Genomic DNA, 20,039 nt, shown 5'->3' on the forward strand with positions numbered 1-20,039 from the left:
AGGTGGCTGACCATTACGCTAGGGAAACTTTATCAAAGCTTGTAAGATGTGACCCGGAAATGAATCTCATAGATACTGAATCGCATGGTTCGCATGCCCAGCCCGCCTCACAAAACGTGTACAATGAACAGTAAAAGGAGTGAAAAATGACTTCTTGTCCGGACCAGAAGTCAGGCTTTCTTGACACACAAGACGAAACGTAATGACACCACCGTCAATCTACCCAAGCACAGTCCCTCTATAGATAGAGGGACTGTGACGCAAGTTTTGTTTTACTGTGGCGTCCATAGAAACCTATGCTCTTCGAAAAGGTCTGGTCAATCGAAACTGGAGACTCAGCCAAAGACGCGCAAAAGTTCGGCGAAATACTGGAAAGATATAAATATGTAGGTGTTTACAGATTTTCCGACTATAATGAGCCGTGCAAACAAACGTCTTGAACAGCTAAAGTAACGATGGATGAAGGCAGTCGATTGTAAGCTTCATGCAAGGCATTGCACGTTGTGACCGACGGTACGGAGATCAAGTTTGCTGAATGAATTGAGAGAGAAAAACATATATAAATAAAAATTCAATATTTCACCATCGTAATCATTGAACTAGTCGTTTCTTCCATTATGCAGTATTATGAAAATGTCGTTGAAAATAAATGACGGGACTGCTTCTGCTCTGTCTACTCAAACGAAGTTTGGTGTACGGCCGGCGGGCTACGCTGTATGTACAGGATAGGCAATACATGTACAGCCCATCAACTTCGCATATCGTTGCCGTAATTGAAAATGCATAGAAAGGAACAAATTATATCTTGAATACAGTATAAAAGTCTTACTTAGTAAATTTAAAAGTATTTCCAAATAATATCAAACGTAACGGGTATCTATTAATCCTCATAAGGACTACCGTAGTACAATAACCGGCTAGATGCGAGCACAACATTAATGGCGCCCCAGGCATGTTAGAAGTTCGAACACAAGAGAGATCCCGGCCGGCCTCACTGCAAAGTCGTCCCCGTGCACACCCGGCCCAACAGAAAACTAACCTCTTGGTTTGATTCTGTTGTTTACTTATTTTTTAAAGAATCATGACACATATATCTGCACAATTTGCTTAGGCTGTAGTCTAGAGACGTTCGGAGTGAGCTATGGCGTACCGCTAAGCATGGACGTAGCCTAATATTCGGTCCATGCGTAAGGCAGGCCCCAAATAACGTTCTGGCTATCGACACGATGATCGTGTTGGTAAGCAAGAAAAAGCACCTTATCGACACAATCATGATAACTTGCAAATTGTACACTTATGTCACCATTTTGCTGTATCAGATGGTCTCAAATGTATGGCTTTCGTGTTGAAAGAGTTTCCTCGTGTGACAAAAAGTGTGTTCTCAATAATTAGCCTTAGACCCACGTGTTCAATTGACAATTGAATTGCTGACATCGCTTGCTAAAATCCTATCGCTGTTTCATAATAAACAACCAATGAAATCGTGTTCGCGATCTCAATTTTCACGTTTTCGAGACTCAAACTGCCCCCCTAAAATGAATTCGAGAACATATACAAACAAAATTGCAGCTTCAAACATACAACAACATGAGGTGTGTGGATTAATGCTTCCCCCCCCCCCCAGCAAGTGTGTTCGAATCCCACTCAGGATGAACAATTTTTTTCTTTTTTCTCTTTCATTCTTTCCGTTATTTTGTAATTTTTCTCTTCTCTCACCCTCTTTTTTCCGATTTGTTCTCTTTTCTCGTTACAATCATGCATATTGACAATGTCCGCTGATCTTTGATGGAGATTCAGAACTTTAAATTTACAAAGTATCATGCCTTTAGCTATAAGGAAGACAAGTGCGCGGATACACATTAAAGTAAATTTACTTGCCCAAAGTTCTGTATCCTCTGAAACACAGTAACAGTACGTTTTTAAACAGAGGAGAACAAAATAAAATCATTCGCAGGTCATTCAGCCAGCGACCGTGGACATTTGCCCGGGCAGGGCGCGGCATGGCCCCAGGAATTTTTTGGGACTGTTGGCTGATGAGAGCCTCTTATTATACGACACTTAACTATTCTAAGGTCTTAAAATACGTTAAGAACATTTCCTTTTATCGTTTCCTAGGAATGTTCCTTGTTTTAACTTAGTTATACCACTCTCCGCCTCGTGCCCATTGTTCTAACCATGCTCTCTTATTTCCATAACCGAATATTTTACTGTATACCACCTGGCTTTCTTTTGTTTAAAAAGTGTCCGATTTACAAGTTCTTTTGTTTAAAAGTGTCCGATTTACTAGTAAATCGGACAGTTCTTTTGTTAAAAACTGTCCGGTTTACTAGTAAATCGGACACTTTTAAACAAAAGAGCTTGTGAAATGGACACTTTTTCAACAAAAGAAAGTCACGTGGCGACGAGTTAAAAAAAAACAAATGCGAGACATCATACCAGAAGAAATTTATTTCACCATCAAGTACAGAGTAAAAACACTTTAAAAGAATCACCGGACTGAATTATTTTGCACGACTGTACGTCTCAAATCAATTACAGGTCACCGTGAAATAACGGTATTGATTGCAAATATCACTTCTGTGTTAAGGTTATTGTCATCACGATCATTCGAAGCTGAAATTTAAGATTTCAAAGTCAGTTATCAACACTGAATGTAGAGGTTTCAATCGCCTTTGGTAAAGTTAAATCTAGCTACAGGCAGTTAAATTACGATATTCAATTACCATATTGTCGTTTTTCTGAAACCGTACGATGACGAGAGCTGTACTTCCATGCGAGCGATCACTCGTGCAAGGCATGCTGCAAGACGTATACATGTGCGTTGTCAACAAACCCGCGCGGCAATCTAACTCGATCGGGCAGTATTTAGCGTTTGTATGTCACTATATACAGAAGCACAAATTTGGCTTATTTCTTCACTGAACAACATTTCAAGATGGATGAAAGGGAATAACATGTAATTTCGAACAAAAAAGGTTAAAAGTTAAAAAATAATGGGGCTTTAAGGCCTGGAAGAAAAACTAAAATAAAAATAATCCACTGACAGAGTGTGTTAGTTGACGTAAACACACTTGTTGTCGACGTAAAACTCAGAGGTCAAAGTAAATTTCGACCCCTTAGCATTCTAATAAAAATTGACACCACAATTTTTGTGACGACATTTGACGTAGGCATGACGCTGTGTGACGTAGGGGTCTTGTTTCGTGTCATAAGTAGAAACTAATGAAGTTGAGCTTAGGGAGTTCAGTACTTGAAGAATTCAGTGACTTGGTTCAGAAATCGCTAACCACTTGAAGGATTCAGTGAGTGGGTTCAGAAATCGCTGACCACATGAAGAATTCAGCGAGTGGGTTCAGAAATCGCTAACCACTTGAATGTCAGTGAGTGGGTTCAGAAATCGCTAACCAGTTGAAGGATTCAGTGAGTGGGTTCAGAAAACGCTGACCACATGAAGAATTCAGTGAGTGGGTTCAGAAAACGCTGACCACATGAAGAATTCAGTGAGTGGGTTCAGAAAACGCTGACCACATGAAGAATTCAGTGAGTGGGTTCAGAAAACGCTGACCACATGAAGAATTCAGCGAGTGGGTTCAGAAAACGCTGACCACATGAAGAATTCAGCGAGTGGGTTCAGAAAACGCTGACCACATGAAGAATTCAGCGAGTGGGTTCAGAAATCGCTAACCACTTGAATGTAAGTGAGTGGGTTCAGAAATCGCTGACCACGTGAAGGATGCAGTAAGTGGGTTCAGAAATCGCTAACCACTTGAATAATTCAGTGAGTGGGTTCAGAAATCGGCAAGCCGAATGTGGATGACTAGTGGAAAAATTCGGTCAGTGGTGTAAGAAAACGGATGTTAATTTTGGCATGCATTACGCGCCATATACCATCGTTGTGTCAATTTGACGTAAAATGTTTTCATTGTTGCGTATCAAAAGAATACTTTCCAATGCATCAGTGACTTCGAACAATATCTGGTTGCACGCGGGCCAAGGTGCGTGACCCGCTATTTCCAAAACCAGCGTTGATTTACAAAGTCTGATCTCAGCTTAGCCGAGACACACGACTTGAAATCCCGACGGTACGCTACGTCAACAGCCGACTGATCTTACGTGTGCACTGCTCACTTGTATAGAGTGCTTATATTTAAGCAAATGGAAGTTAAGGATACAAACGTCAGGATTCTCGGGTGTGCTGGAGGTTCCGGTGCCAGGCCTTTTACTTTCTATCACCCTGGACAGTCGCTTAGCCGACTAGATGCCTGCGCCAGCGACGAGTGCGTCAAGGGTATTTGGGCTACACTGACGGATCACCAGTGCGCGACGTTGGGCACCAGAGTGGGCGATCACCGGCTGGAATGCAAAAGTTACCAGTTTGAACCAGACGAGAAACTCACCGAGCTCACCATATGGGAAAGTCAGGACGGTGATCGCATCGGTCGGATCGAGTTCAAGACGGACAGATGCGGGGCTTTCATGATAGGACCCGGAGGAGGGAAAAAGCACCGATTCGAAGTGTCGAAGAGTAAGCCTTTAGGTTTGGCAGGACAATACGGGGCGGACATTACCCGATTTGCTCTTATCGTCACCAAGGAAGACACTGTAAATGAAGTGTAACTTTATTAAACTTTGCAGCAAACTATCAAGAAACTTCTGCGTTGAACCTCTTGCGCACTTTGTTGTTTATTTTCAGGATGAAGCAAGATTTGTTTAAAAGCGCACCGGTTCCTCATATTTCTTTTTTTACAAACTGTAAGATATCTGAAGTTCAATGTAGCATGTCGAAGACACAGTTTTCACCATTTCAATAACAATCCGAGAGCATTGGTGCATTGCCCCTACAAGAAGTGATTTCTACGGACCTCTTCTTCAGTGCCCCAGGCTAGGATCAGTGTGTAAGGTGGAGATTATCTCCTTCGGTTTGTCATTGAATCCATCCATTGCGTCGGTGCCACTGGCGACACTTGACACATTTTCATCTTTTAAACTTTGCGGAATTCTCAGGCATGGGTAGCTTCGAACTTCAAATTTCCGAATTCCACCACAACTGAACTTTTCACCACACTGTGAGTTAGTCTGCCAACATTGTCGAAAGCAGCCGCGATAATGGGTTAGAACATCAGCCAGGACTGCCTACGGTGCTGATATACTATATAACACAGTCCCTCGGTGATGGAGGGTCTGTGACTGTAATAAACAGCGTCACAGACAACGTACATTCATACAAACAAGAGGGTAATAGCTTCTCAAAATGTTAACCGCCTAATATATGGACCTCTAAAGTGAAAGTAACTGACAATTCTTATACACGGCATACTTATTTCATTCTGTGCAAACATCAGACGAAAATTTGGTAATCTGGTCTGGCATGTCCAATTAGGGTGGGTGTGTCTGGCCATTGGTGTATTATTATTATACTCAACTTTTGAATTTATCCATCAGCTGTAACTTATATATTTTCTACAGTTTCTCACTCTGATCCAAACAATCCTGATGAAACACCTTGTGTAAAACTTGTCAACACTACCGTGAATGAGAGCTGTATTCAATGCTGTTGTTGAAGAATGAATGAAAGTCTGGACTAGAATTGACATGATTTGTCAACAATAACATTGCATACAACACAATGCGTTCTGTTCAAAAGCCAAATATTTTGTACTTTAGAGACAGAAGGCAAAAATATTGAAATTGTTATCAAACGTTATGGCTATTGTCCCTTTTACTTGAAATATATTTGACTAACGGACCACACTTGCTTTCAGAAATATAATTGACTAATGGACCACACTTGCTTTCAGAAATATAATTGACTAATGGACCACACTTGCTTTCAGAAATATATCTTTTTAATTTCAAAGGCAAAAAAAACCCATGATATTTACTCAAAAATCCTTTACACTGAAGACGAGTTTGTAATGATTCACAAACAATGTTAAAATAAAACCTTTGATAGAAATAAAGAATATGTTATCTCAACAACTTTACAGCATTACTTCAAAAGCTAACCTTTTTAAAAATTTTATAAAATAAAACTTCTACTATTCACGATACTTACAGACTATAGTCTTTGACATATTTGGAATACCTGATTGTCTTCACTGAATAGCCATCACATGCAAATATGTTGGATATGGTATTTGATATTGTAGAGTGCAATTTCCATCCATTGTAATCTCAGAGAGTTGTTAGTGTTGCACTGTAGCTAGGCTTTACAGTACAGTTCACAACGACATACAGGTACAATGTGCTTCTGGGACAGATATGTGGCCTTTACAAATGATACTGTTATAATATTTTGCTGATCTGCTGCTTGTGTGCACTTGCTTTGAGAAGACTGTTACGTGAAAGGTCTTTCATCGTTTGGCTTTTGTTAAAATTGATAAATTTGATTTTTCCTCATAGAATTAACGCAAGTCAATTTAAGTAATTCAAACTTCATATGGTGATGCCTGATTTTTTTTCTTGCTTGAGAAAGAGAATGGTTTAGAGTTTCCCTGAAGAAACTTTAAGCAAAACATTAAAACTTTCTGTTTCAAGGCACACCATCACCTTCGAGTTCTCTTGATACTTGTACAGTAAATTCACACACGTTATTGATATAGAGGTCTATGCAAACATTTTCACACGTTAACTTGACTGGGCTGGGTATTACTTTCAATAACACCCTACCACGGTGATAGGGATTTTTTGAACTGCATACAGGATCGTCATAACCCTACGTGCCAGGGGGCGCAAGCCACTCCAATGTGCCAAATACAGATATAAAGTACACTCACTGGGGGCATTGAAACACCCTTGGATAAGAGTTTTGACTGCAAAATGACATGTGGAACAAAATATTGCACATGAATCACAACATACCAATTTACAACACAAATTGTCTACTCTACTGCATATGTTAATCCTTGGTGAATTATGGTCTGATAGCAGCATTTTAAGGTCTATATCTACATGTTGGAGAAAAAAAATCAACATTATTTAATCTTCCAACCCTGGTTCTATGGGTAAACGCCTAAAAATTCTCTATCAAGAATTACCAATTCACCTACATGGCACTGAAAAGGAAAAAGAAAATATTCTCACCATCACATGGCTACCTTGGATTCAATTACATAAGTTGGCGTAATCATGCTACCTACACTTTAATGAGATGTTTGGAATTTCACACAAGGTAAAACAAACCTGAAGAGATACTGAAGTATGTGAACTCTCACATGTCATTTCATGTTTGCCACAGGCATTCAGTAGAAATGTCACCATGAGAAAAAAAAACTTCAGAAAATATTCTTGTCAATACATACATCCATATTATAAATAATAATGAAATGAATCAAACATGTACTGTAAACAACCGATCTATAATATTACAACATATTAATCCATTTCATCTGAATATATTAGATTAAACAGCTGTTGATCATACATACAATTTGTACAAATCATAAAATGTACACAGTTTGGTGTATAAAAAAAGGCTTAAAATAAAACTAAGTAGCAATCAAATTTAGAACTTACTATCAGTATTGCATTGAAAAGAACTCACACAGCCAATCAAACTAGATACCAGAGGCACATCATGGCTTTTATACACTGCTTTACATCTGATGTATCAAGGTCAAAATTATACTATTGGTAAATTTCAACATTTACCTTTTCTGTATAGATACACTGAATAACAAAAATAAAATAACACAGAAATACTTGTAGTATTTCTCATTCATTTCTCACACGTATAGATTTCTTACATCTTTGACACAAAGCAAAACAAAAACATAATATTATATCCTTCTGTGATATGTCAGTTAATGAATTTGTAAATAGATACTCAATTGTGTACCGGTAGTGTAAGCACATTATAAAAGTTCAGTGTAGCACACATGCAAATTAGCAGTATAAATATAAAAACTTCAAACATTTGGGCAAATTAAGGCTCATTGACATGGAAAATGTCTAGGACAAGTTAGATGAACAGACTCAAAGATACAAAATCTCTACAAACTTTTGAAGTGTTTCATCTTTTTAGTGCACAACACACAAACAGTTTACTGAATTCACCAAAAGCTGCCTGTTGGGTACTATCATAAATGTAACGTTTACACCTTGAATTCAGTGATGGCAAGTAATATATGGCACAATTATCACACTGAACTGAAAGTTAAAAAGTGATTTTCAAAGGCAATTGATGAAAGTAACATGATCTCAACCACAAATGGTCAAAGTTCTCTCTTTAAACACAATTGAAACTGATCTTTCTTCCTGACACTGACTTTCAAACTATGATTAAGAATATCCAATACAATGATTAACTATTTCAGATTTTACAATTACCTTGAGTATATTTTTCAATCCAATCCTCTTAAAAAAATTACCTTTAAAAAAGCTGTCTTTTTTATTAAGATTCCAAACCATGCACCACTGTATGTATATTACAAAGTACACGCTAAAGTTATCTCATACTAAAGCACACTAGACGGTGTTACATGTCAAAAGTGTAAACATAAGCTACTAAAACATCTGTTTGACAAAATTCGTTGTTAGAGATGCTGGGTGCCAGCTTAAAATACATTTAGTCACCAAACTTTTGTGAAGGTCTGGTCAAAATGACACATGGCTACGGGACAGATCTGACCAGGAAAGAAAACACAAAGGTTTGCAAAAGTTTACGGTTTACTGAATACTTGCAATCTATTCGATAAAAAAATTAGTTGGAAGTGGAAAATATTGTGTGGTCACTAACTAAACTACAACATTCACTGAAAAGCTTTCTGTTTTGTTTACAGAATTGTCTGTCCTTCAACAAAAACGTACTTGGTACTGTAGAAGTATGTGCTAGAAAACACTGACAAACAAAAATGGTGTCAATATATCATTTTTCAAAATATCGATGCAATGACTACACTGTAAATGAATCAAGGAAACCTATTGAGGAATTAAATTTTGATGCTATAACTTTCTGTGGCAACAGCACAGTACTGTAATTGCATCAGGTTTTGAGGTACAATGACAATGACAAGATGAGACTGAGTTTTCACATTGGTATGTACACTGAAAAAATTTCTGGGTAAATCTTGATACTTTCAAAAGCATCTTCACGGCATCATATGCACTCTTCGGCAACCTTTCTTAATACTGACAGGAAAAAGGTATACAAACATCTGTGTGACACGGCAAAGTACTGATACTGAAGACATGGCGAGAGATCAATCTGCAGTGTACCTAGAGTGCAGTGTCTAGTTCAATTTTGTCAGACTGTATTCCACTCACGTCTGCAGACGCTCCTTGTTCTTGTTCCTCTACAACAGTATGGATGTGTGTACGAGTTCTGCCATCAGTGACATCCACAAGTACCTGTGGAAATTTTAGAGAGGATGATAAATTGTTGAACATTGATTAGGTAGGTATCGATAATCATTGTTCTGAGTCCATAAATGTGATGTCAAAGTTTAACACCAAATGATTCTTTTACCTCATTGAGATCACTTTCCTGGACTGCATAGAGAACAGCATCATGGATAGTGACAAATAAACAACTCTGCCCTTTCAGGTTAACTTGAGAGTAGAATCCAGACTTTGAGATTGTATCTCGAACACGCCCTAAAGTGAAAGAACGTAAAGAGAAGAAATAATTGAGAGAGAGAGAGAGAGAGAGAGAGAGAGAGATTCTGTTAGGAAGCTGAAAATTGTATTATGTCTTGGTATGCTGAGCAAATATGATCAAGAGGATAGCATGTGATTCTATGATGTCATGATGGTGATATTTAAAGAATATGTAACATGTACACACTGATTACTGATGTAAAACGTTTTCTTTTTTGTTCATGGTGCAGGGAAACAGACTTGACAAGCTTTTGCCATTTTTCTGTCTCCCATTACCCTTCAAACCAAAAACAAGTGTTACTGTATTTCTGATATGTTATATTTACCAGCATAAAGTGTTGATTGATTGATTGATTGATTGAAATTATAGTTGGTAAATTAACATGCCAAATGATCTGCCTTAAGTTTGCACAAACTAGTACGTACATTCATATCTCAGGTATAAACTTTGATGGGAAGGAATGAATGAAGCATTTCAGTATGAAGAGATACACAAATTAGTAAGTGATTACATCTTGAATCTCTGAGCAGCATTGCGAAAACCCCCCAAAAATGAGCACTAGTTTTGAGAAGGCTTATTGGTAAAACTGACATTGGGGCATGGATGACATCCTGATGATCAACAAAGATACACCATACAGTTCTGACAAATGTGGTGCAAATGCTATGTTCTTCCTCAGAAACCTCAGAAAAATTGAAACTCATTATAGAACTATGATGGAACTTGCAAAAGACAAGAATAGACAGGATCAAAGCCTGGAACCAAGCTTGTCTGGAGTCCACTGTTGACTGATTGTGTTTCCATCCTGACCATGAAAATGAATAAAAGTTTGCTTACTTTTTGCCTGAGCCATGAGTATCTTGACGCCAACTTTCCTGTAAGCATTAAATATCTGAATCAATCCACTCACACCACTAGAATCCACAAAGTTAAAAGTACCACAGTCCAGAATGATAGTATGGATGCCACCCAATTCTCCTTCTTCAATCTTTTGACCAATGTGATCGTCGTCTTCATCATCATCACTATCATATGCATCCCTATTGTAATGATTACCGAAAGTTTCAGTCTCAGACTGAGAGTTTGTTCGTCGAGTGTGATTACTGAGTTGGTCAGCTTCTTTATTGTCATCGTCAGTTTCTTCTGCAGTTTCAGTGTACGTGTGATCATGCATCCAGTCATCGCTGACCACTAGAGCCACTGGCGTACGAAGCTTCACTGAATTTTTTCTACTTGCCGTTGTGTTGGAACTGCTGGCCTGGGACTGAAATAAAAAATAAATGACCTTTGCAAACAAGGAATATTGGTCACAGCTAACAGTCAGTTTTTTGCCTCTATACAGTACGTGTTTTGTTGTTTTGCTGTATACTAGTATTACAGTCTGGGCTATGGAGGGGCAAAGCTTAAACATAATGTGAACTATGAACACCAGTTTTACTGTGATCCCTACTGATACTCTGCTCAAAGCTACTGTAATGAATTCTACACGATCGAGAATAAAAATCAGGGCTTGTTGTGCAAATTTTGCATGAGAGAAGCACAGTACAGGAAATGTATATTTAAGGTAGAACGTGCCTCGGGGACAGATATTCAGGCTGATATACCACTTGTGGGGGTTCATTTTCAAGCTCTTGGTGTACTAAAACTTTTCATTGGCTTAGTTTTTCGAAAATCTAAAATCTTATTTTTTCTACATGGAGTTAACACAGGGAAAGTGGCCATTTTGAATTTCAAATATCGGTAAATCTTGGGTAATTTGTTTGTCTAGTACCAAAATTTGCATGTTGACCCCCGATTTTTATTCCTGATTTTGAAAGAGAACAGTTGAAAGATTCTTTAAGGAAAGTTTGAGCAAAAGTTAAGGTCTTTCACTTTTGAGGCGCTGCCCCCTAGTGTTGAAATCATAAAATTTTAGACTTTCAATAAACAAACATCACATGATGAACTCCAGCAAAACATTATGAAATATTGTCAATACAAAAGTATTTCCCCTTTTACACATTTCACCTTCATAGACTTTTCAATTCTGTTGAATCACTTAAGCATCTCTGTTGTCACCATTTTTCAACTTATCTTTATTCAATGACTTATAAAGTACTAGTAATCATTTGTCATCAGAAATACATATTTTGAATTTCCTTCATGATATATGCACTTCACTTTTTTAACATCCTCCATCCATGTTTTGTTACCTGCTCAGGTTCCTGATTTGTACTCTCATCAATTCCTTGTTTTTTCATCTCTTTCCTTCTCTTTTTCTCTTCCATTTCTTTCTGGAGTTCCCTCTCGGCTCTAGCCTGCAGTATTTTCCTCGGATTGACTTTGGTCAGTTTGTGGAGGGATTTCTTGAAATGATCTACATTTGCATAGTACAGGGAAGACATCATACGGAATATCTTGATCCCAGGAATTTCTTTAGCCTAGGAAAGAAGAGGCAAAAGATAGTGCGCTATTATTGACAGAAGGCCTGAATAGAGTAAGGAAACCCAACAGGAAAATATACACAAAGCCTGATCTTTGACATGTCATACAATGGTCACCTAGAACCAATAAACGCCCAGTGTAGTTGTGACTTTTGATGATAATTTTTGGTGTTTTTGTTTTGTATGTCAATCAGTCAGTCCATAACACTAAACTTCTAGGAATGTTTATGTAATTTAACTTACTGAAGGAACATAGGTAATATCTTTGTAGATATCAGTTCCTGGTATTCGACCAAGCAGGCAGCAGTATGGTTCCTGGGTCCTCCATACCACGACGAAGATTGAAAAGCTGACACCGATCAGTAGGCCGATATCAACGTCAAAAAGAAACACTCCAAGGCAAGTCACCCACCAAACATTCTGAAATCAAAAAAGTAATTGATTTTAAATTCAGGCAGTATGCCCCTCAAAATTGAAAGACTTTAACTTTAGCAACTTTAAATCATTCTCTTTTGAAATCAAGAATTAAGTCAGGGGTCAACGTGTAAAATATAGTCCTGGAGAAACAAGTTACCCAATATTTACCGACAAAGTGGGTGCTTTCCCTGTGTTAACTCTATGGGAAAAAATTAAATTTTTGATTTTCACAAATATAAGTCAGTGAAATTTAAACTTAATTACCGGTAGTTCCTCTATGAGCTTCAAAGTGAGCATTAAGACCAAAAAGGTATTGTGGTAAAGGTTTGAGAGTCCACATATCGGTGCCAGAGGCAAACTCAATGAAAGGACTAAGTGTATTCTTATAGGCATACTCAAGTTAGAATCTGACTGTGCATTTTACCCTCTACAAATTCAAAATTACCATCATGCGTTGCATGCTTTATGTCAACATCTGACAAGCAATTGTACGCTTGCATTAGGTAAAGCCATGCCGCCATCATTGCACAGGAGAACTGAATTTACTGGAAAATAAATCCAAGATGATAACGTGCAAATACAAAGTCAGTGTTTTAACTCAACAGATATTACACACACATGTATACAACTTTACTAAATATGCATTGGCCCAACTGAAGCATGAGATGTCTAGGTAGACCAGAATGAATCACACTACCCTGTGAATTTTACTTTAGTCCATGGCTCTGCAAAGCCAAAACTACTGCCGGACATGCATAGTGCTGTTAATATTAAAATTTTAGCAAAGATGGCAGATTTGCATGGGGCAGAACTTTGACTGTGATGTCATCTTAAAAGATAGCACCAAAAGCATTTAGAGATTTGGTTGAAAATTAACTTATCCTGTAGCTTAGCAAAAAGTATCAATTACAATTAAACCAATACAGATATATTTACAATCAGTAACTACAGTGTTTTCATACTCTGTAGAAGTCAGTACCAATGAATAATCTTCTACCAGAGTCAAATTTAAAACTTTGTGATAACAGATCCATCATTTTATTAGGTCTTGGACAATGTTTCTCACACAGTACCTCTAATACTTATTTTGCATTTATCAGTGGTACTTTCTTTTCGTAAACAATAGGCTAAGTATTTTGCAGGTGTACTAACAGTATTTTACTCACAATGGGTCAAGTCTCCTTTCAAAAGATAGACACTAATGATACTTTACTTTTGAAAAGGAGGAGATTAAAAAGAAAAAACAAAAGTTTTTGATACTTACAAAATCTATGATATCATATTTCCATAGCTTTGGAAGATCCGAAAACTGTCGGAACATTCCTTTCAAAGCAACCACAATAACAGACGCCAAGACAGCCTGCAATACAGAATAGTGAAAATATATCAATGAAATAGAAAAAGGTTTGGTCTGTATTCACACTGTTTTTGAATCTCCAACTTCTCAAGTCACTTATCAACCTCAATCTCAGCCAACAGACTGTTAGGGTGTCAACAGTGCCCAGGGCCAGCCTAAACCATAAACACACACAATATGTGCCTGTTCTAAAATTTATGTCAGCTCTGAACCCCTACCCTCAGACTGGACATAACACAGCACATTGGTTTTTTCAAAAACCTGGGCTGCCTCACTCGGAGGCGACCTAAATTCTGTAGTGTGAATGAAGTAAATGTTTGAAACAAAATATTGGCAAAATGTTGAATTTATTACTGTAACAGTAAATATATGCATCACAAAGGAAATTTAACAAATAGCATTTCTCAGGGCAGTGATATAAACCACTTCATGAAGGCAGCAGGAAAATTTTCAAGCTTTAATGGTAGAAAGGCAGTTGTGAGCAGCTTTCAATTTCCTCTTCAAATTTTAACATTGTTTGAAGTGCTCTGGAGTGGTGTATTTACGAGAGTCAATCACCTCTAGTTATAATATCCTGAATTCAGCTGTCTTTTTTGATGTCTTGTTTGTACTTAAACCATTGTATCATGTTGTTTATTAGAAAAAAGGAAAATATCACCCTCATATGTTAGATACACGTATTGGTTTCAGACTGGACAGGAGATAAGATTTCCTTTCATGAAAACTGAAGTAAAAATTTGCTATGCATTGGAAACTTAACAGTTAAACACTGTACAAGATAGAAAAGTTTTGACTTTTTATTGATCTGACCTATTTTTCAGCTGTCATACTTTTAAAATCTACACATCAGTACGGAACAAAAATAATTGAAAATCGAACATTGCAGATGATGGATATTTAATAAGATTTGCTTTCATGTACAAAACTTGCAAGACAGAGGCTTGATTGAGAATCAAATACACAACATTGCAAAATTCAATGAATAACTTGTAAAGGTTTCAATCGTTTGTGAGTTTTCATCATCTTATTACTTCCTTCTGTAATTTGAAGCAACATCAAACCTTGAAAGTACTTTATATACAAGCCTGTAAAGTGAAATATCTAGCTTTGTTTGTAGCAAAATGTAATCTTACCTTTGGCAGAGGTTCAAAGAGTGGAGCCAAAAATAGCAGAACCACCAACATCAATGCACTATTTACAAGCCCTGCGATCTATTTGAAAAATAACAATACACATTTCTTAGAGATCAATGAAACAAAAAATACCATGCCGTGGCCACAGCCCAAATTTGATATGTCTGAACTAATGTAACTGAATTTTATGTGTTGACTGAGAATGATCAAGTTGTCTGTCATATATGACAAAGATGTTAATATACAAGAGCTACCATCTTTTTTTGAGCACGAAATGAGTAGGCATAAAGGTGAATTTGTTGCATCAGTTTTTTCTGACCATCTTGTTTCATTCATTTAGTTCAGATCTGTATTCACATGCAACTTCCTTCACTCTCAACGTTCCCTCTTGTTATCAGTATTTTTAAAGTACAGCCACAGATCAAAAAGTTCATGTTGAACTACAGAGGGCACTGTTCTGTCTTCAGTTTCACAACATCAATGTTTACTATGCTACATATGTATATAAATTTTGTTTCCATTAATGTTGAATATTTTTTCTCAAATCTATAAGGAAACAACACATGTGTATAAAATTTTGTATGATATGGCAACCCAGAGTGCAACCAAAGTTTCTCACACACAAACGATGCATACCGTACACCCACACTCACATATTTGGCAATACATGGCCTGACAATGGCATGGGCCCCCCTAAGGCGCCAATAAAAGGGGGAAAGATATATACTTGATGTGTATATGGATCATAAGTTGCACTGAAATTCAGAAATAAGATATATCATTTGTGAATACTACATTCTTCTAGATCATTCACCTTCAGTTTTTATTTGGATGTCGGGAGCTATAATGTGACATGGAAACAATGATTGAGGAGAACTTGGCTCATCTCAGGATGCTAGAATACAGACTGAATGATACATACGGACAACTAATAATGTAGGCATAACGTACACAATTATATCACAGCTGTAACTGTCATACCGTACCTGCGAAGTCCCACCACTGTTTTCCTGTACCAGACTACGGGACATAGAACAACTAGATGGATAGCATGAAAAGAAAGAAGTGATTGTATTTGTACATCCATAGGCAACCAATTCCTGAAACAGCAAAGGATAAAATATGTAGTTAGAACATGTATATGGCCACTGTAGTTGAAATAGCATTCGACATATTAAACAATACAAGACAGCATAGTATATTTTCATACTTCCTACATTACCCCATCTTATTTTTGCCGTATTTATTATTAACAATCTAACACTTTGCACTGAGAAAAATATACTTTTCTCCCTGAAAATCAGTGCAGAAGTAGTGCAGTAAAATACTCGATGTAAATATGATCGATAAATAAAGAAAGCCCAATAAAAAAGACAGATTCATACTAACTCTTGAAGGGAATGTCAAATAATGCCAAATATGCATATTGAATAAGCAGATTCTCAGTCAGGAACTTAGCCATGCTAGCGAACTAGTTTACTACTTATTGTTTAGTTCAATTAGAAAATCAAAGATTTCAAACACGAGGGTAGTGTCAATGACACTGTACCTTAAACAGCAATGTTAGTGTTACACAAATATGCTGGGATAAGGAGATTGGGGTTCTGTAGTCCATACATGTATATATAACATGTTTCATTTATGAGAAAACTTTAATATATCATAGAAATGTCAACCAGTCCATCCACTGTACATCTAACTTTAATAATGTTTAACACAATCTGTGAAAATGTTGTCTTGCTTCAAGGAAAATTAATTTTCTGAACAACAATACTGTACATATAATTTTAATAAATCAGTGAAACGTAAAAGTTAAGAATGCTTTATAAGAATGCTTTATTGTGATATTTCATAAACACGCTGTCATGTCAGTTCATTTTAAATCTGTATTTTTATATTGCTTTATTCAAAGTTGCAAAATTCCACCATGAAAATTTCGAGTTTTCCGATTGGTACATGGTAAACAACAGAGGTCAAATGTACCCTGGTACATGGTTGGCATTGTGAGTGAACATTAGATATTGAGGATGATTGGACAGTCCCAGCTTGAGAAAATAGCTCTAACAGCTAGCTATGTTTTTAAAATTAACCTGTTCACCCCTATCCCCCGTAAACAGGTCCACAATCACTATTGATACCATTGGTTTTGGGCCAAATCAAGGTATGAAAGGGTTAATATAGCAATATTTAGCTCTGCTGTCAGCTGATTTTCCGTCGTCGTCCGTCGTCATCGTCGTCCATCCGTCAACAATTGCCTTCTTCTCTGAAACCACAAGTCCAATTACTTTGAAATCTGATATGCAGTTCACTTGGGGTGACCTCACTCAAGTTTGTTCAAATTGTGGTGAAATTTGCATATTTGTATTTTTGGGGCATTTTTTGCTGTTTTTGGTAAAAAAATCTCTGAAACGGCATGTCCAATTGCTTTGAAATTTGATATGCAGTTTACTTAGGGTGACTTCAGTCAGATTTGTTCAAATCGTGGTGAAATTTGCATATTTGTAGCTTTAACGCAATTTTTGTCATTTTTGGTCAAAAAATTTTTAAAAATCTTCTTCTTCAAAACTACAGGTCAGATAGCTTTGATATTTGGTACATAGGTCCCTAGGGATGATCTATTTCAGATTTATTCAATTTGTGCAGAAATATTTAGATTTGTATTTAAAAGGCAATTTTTGTCATTTTTGGTCAAAATTTTTTTTCATCAAAACCGCTTGTCTGACAGCTTTGATATTTGGTATCCAGGTTTATAGGTATGAGCAAAATGTGATACATTCAAATTACGATAAAATCTACACTTTTTGTAATTTTGGGGCAATTTTTGCCATTTTTGGTCAAAGAATGTGTTTGTATCTTTGAAATTTGGTATACAGATTCCTACAGATAAACTAAGTGTGACATATTGAAATTATGATGAAATCTGCAATTTTGTATTTTTGGGGCTATTTTTGTCATTTTTGGTCAAAAAATTTGTTTCTGCAAAATTGCTCATCTGATAACTTTTTAATTTGAAATACAGGCTCCTACAGATAAACTAAATGTGATATATTGAAATTATGGTGAAATCTGCAATTTTGTATTTTTGGGCCAATTTTTGCCAATTTTGGTAAAAAAATATGTTTCTCCAAAACTACTCGTCTGATAGCTTTGAAATGTGGTTTACAGGCTCCTAAAGATAAACTTGATGTGATATATTGAAATTATGATAAAATCTGCATTTTAGTATTTTTTGAGCAATTTTTCCCATTTTTGGTCAAAAAATGTCTTTCTCCAAAACTACTTGTTTGATAGCTTTGAAATTTGGTATACAGGCTCCTACAGATGAACTAAATATGATTTATTAAAATTATGAGGAAATCTATAATTCTATTTTCTGTGGGGCAATTTTTGCCATTTTTGGTCAGAAAATTTGATTCTCAAAAAAACTACTCGTCAGATAGCTCTGGTTGACATGTTCTTAGAGATGATCTTAATGTGATGTGTTCAAATTATGATGAAATCTTCAATTGTGTATTTTTGCAGCTATTTGTGCCATTTTTTGTCTGGCCACTGAAATGAGCTATCAAAGATTTCCACCTTCTTCATCTACACATGTGTCAAAAAAAGTTGTTCTTTACATAACGCAGCGGAGCTATATTGGCTGCTAGGACGCTTGTTTGTCATGTCATTTTGAAGCAAATCTACTGCACTGCAGCGACAAATATTTCTTTTTTTCCCAACATTTGGCCTGCGTCAATGTCTTCTTTCCAAAATCCACCAGTGCCCTGGATATCATATCATTTACCATTTACTTCAAAATCAAGTGACCTAGGCTGTCTGACTTGATTGCAAAAGTTAATACTGGTTCTGGACTTCTGTTAATATTTTATCATCTAGTCACAACATTAAATCATGCTTGTTTATGCTTAGGCAAAATCTCAATCTCTGTATGGAAAACCACACCTCTAGACATTATATTCTATGATTGTAATGCATGATTATACCTGTCAGGTGAACTGAAAAAAATACACATTTCTTTTTGACGATGAAGGCATGTGTTTACACTGACCTGGTTGGCATCCACTTTGTAGTTGTTTTTCTGTCCAAAGAGTGATGCCATCGACACCGATATGGCAAATATTACGATTGCAATGGCCAAGGCATCTGTGAGTAGAGAAGCCATATACGTCGTTGTTGGTGGCTTTGGAGCTGGTAACCTGCCAGTGTACAACATTATTATGAGATGAGGAAATTCTGCCCAACATTTTGTCATTTCCATAATTTGCAATGAAGTCAGTCTGGCATATGGAAACAAAATTTGATGATGCCTATAAATCTTTCGAAAGGAAATTCATGATTCTGCTTTCAAAAAGGTTGAAGAAAGGCAATTCTTAAACTGCTGTAACTATAGTGCACATTTGGTTTTACATGTCGATTGAGACAACTGTTTTACTTACCCTGTTGGGATGTCACCAATAATGTCCACACCATAATCTTCCAGGCCTATGAGGTAGGATGTTAGCGCCCCTAATATCACCTGGCAAAAGTCAGTAAAGTATGCACAATTTCTTACCAACATTACACCAAAATGGCTATTTCATCTTGGAAGATACCCTTATTTCTAAAATGAGCTTGTATGTCACCATTTTATGCTATATACTAGTAAAATTGAGACTTCAGGTACAATAACATGTGTACAGATCATATTTGTGTAGATAGAATTTTGTTGCCTGGTATGTACAAAGATTTCTGATATTGTTCACAGAACTATCAGTACCCTAAATCATACTTTACATATAGCCTGCATAACAAGAGTAGATCAAGGGTGTTCCCATAGTGGCAACTATGGGATGACACTAATGCGCATGATTTTCAAGCCTGATTGAAATCAGATACAGTGATATCGTTTTAATACACTTTGTAGCTTCCCTACATCTGGGAATATATAGGGGCATATGATATTTCCCTGTCTGATTTCAATCACACACACGTTAAATTTCTATACACTCCTAACCTATACTATCCAAAGAAGATTAACATGCGTCAGCACTATCAAACTGCCCTTAGTTTGACATCTGTTGAAAAACAACAAATAAAAGATACTATCAAGTCTGATTTATGCCTGGTGATTA

The 20,039-nt window shown here is 36.7% G+C and overlaps 2 protein-coding genes across 2 annotated transcripts in view; one reads left to right on the forward strand and one right to left on the reverse strand.

The window, feature by feature from the left end:
• The first annotated feature begins 4,155 nt into the window (after window positions 1-4,155).
• On the forward strand, window positions 4,156-4,617 carry LOC139134422 (aerolysin-like protein). Its single transcript, XM_070701283.1, has one exon. The coding sequence runs from the start codon at window positions 4,156-4,158 to the stop codon at window positions 4,615-4,617; it is 462 nt and encodes a 153-aa protein (XP_070557384.1).
• Window positions 4,618-7,103: 2,486 nt separating this feature from the next.
• The window catches only part of LOC139135411 (prestin-like), a 29,810-nt gene continuing 16,874 nt past the window's right edge, over window positions 7,104-20,039 (reverse strand). Inside the window, exons 8-17 of the mRNA XM_070702789.1 lie at window positions 19,365-19,444; window positions 18,977-19,124; window positions 15,915-16,028; window positions 14,929-15,006; window positions 13,703-13,798; window positions 12,265-12,441; window positions 11,791-12,018; window positions 10,436-10,862; window positions 9,467-9,594; window positions 7,104-9,348 (exon numbers count right to left, since the gene is read on the reverse strand). Of these exons, the coding sequence (XP_070558890.1) occupies window positions 9,217-9,348; window positions 9,467-9,594; window positions 10,436-10,862; window positions 11,791-12,018; window positions 12,265-12,441; window positions 13,703-13,798; window positions 14,929-15,006; window positions 15,915-16,028; window positions 18,977-19,124; window positions 19,365-19,444 (1,608 nt within the window). The 3' untranslated portion in view covers window positions 7,104-9,216. The remainder of the gene's footprint in view (window positions 9,349-9,466; window positions 9,595-10,435; window positions 10,863-11,790; window positions 12,019-12,264; window positions 12,442-13,702; window positions 13,799-14,928; window positions 15,007-15,914; window positions 16,029-18,976; window positions 19,125-19,364; window positions 19,445-20,039) is intronic.

The sequence above is a fragment of the Ptychodera flava genome, chromosome 6, assembly GCF_041260155.1.
Source record: "Ptychodera flava strain L36383 chromosome 6, AS_Pfla_20210202, whole genome shotgun sequence".
In the NCBI taxonomy this organism is placed as follows: domain Eukaryota; kingdom Metazoa; phylum Hemichordata; class Enteropneusta; family Ptychoderidae; genus Ptychodera; species Ptychodera flava.

Coding starts and splice junctions, on each gene's coding strand:
- LOC139134422 (XM_070701283.1), top strand. CDS start 4,156: ATGGAAGTTAAGGATACAAACGTCAGGATTCTCGGGTGTGCTGGAGGT.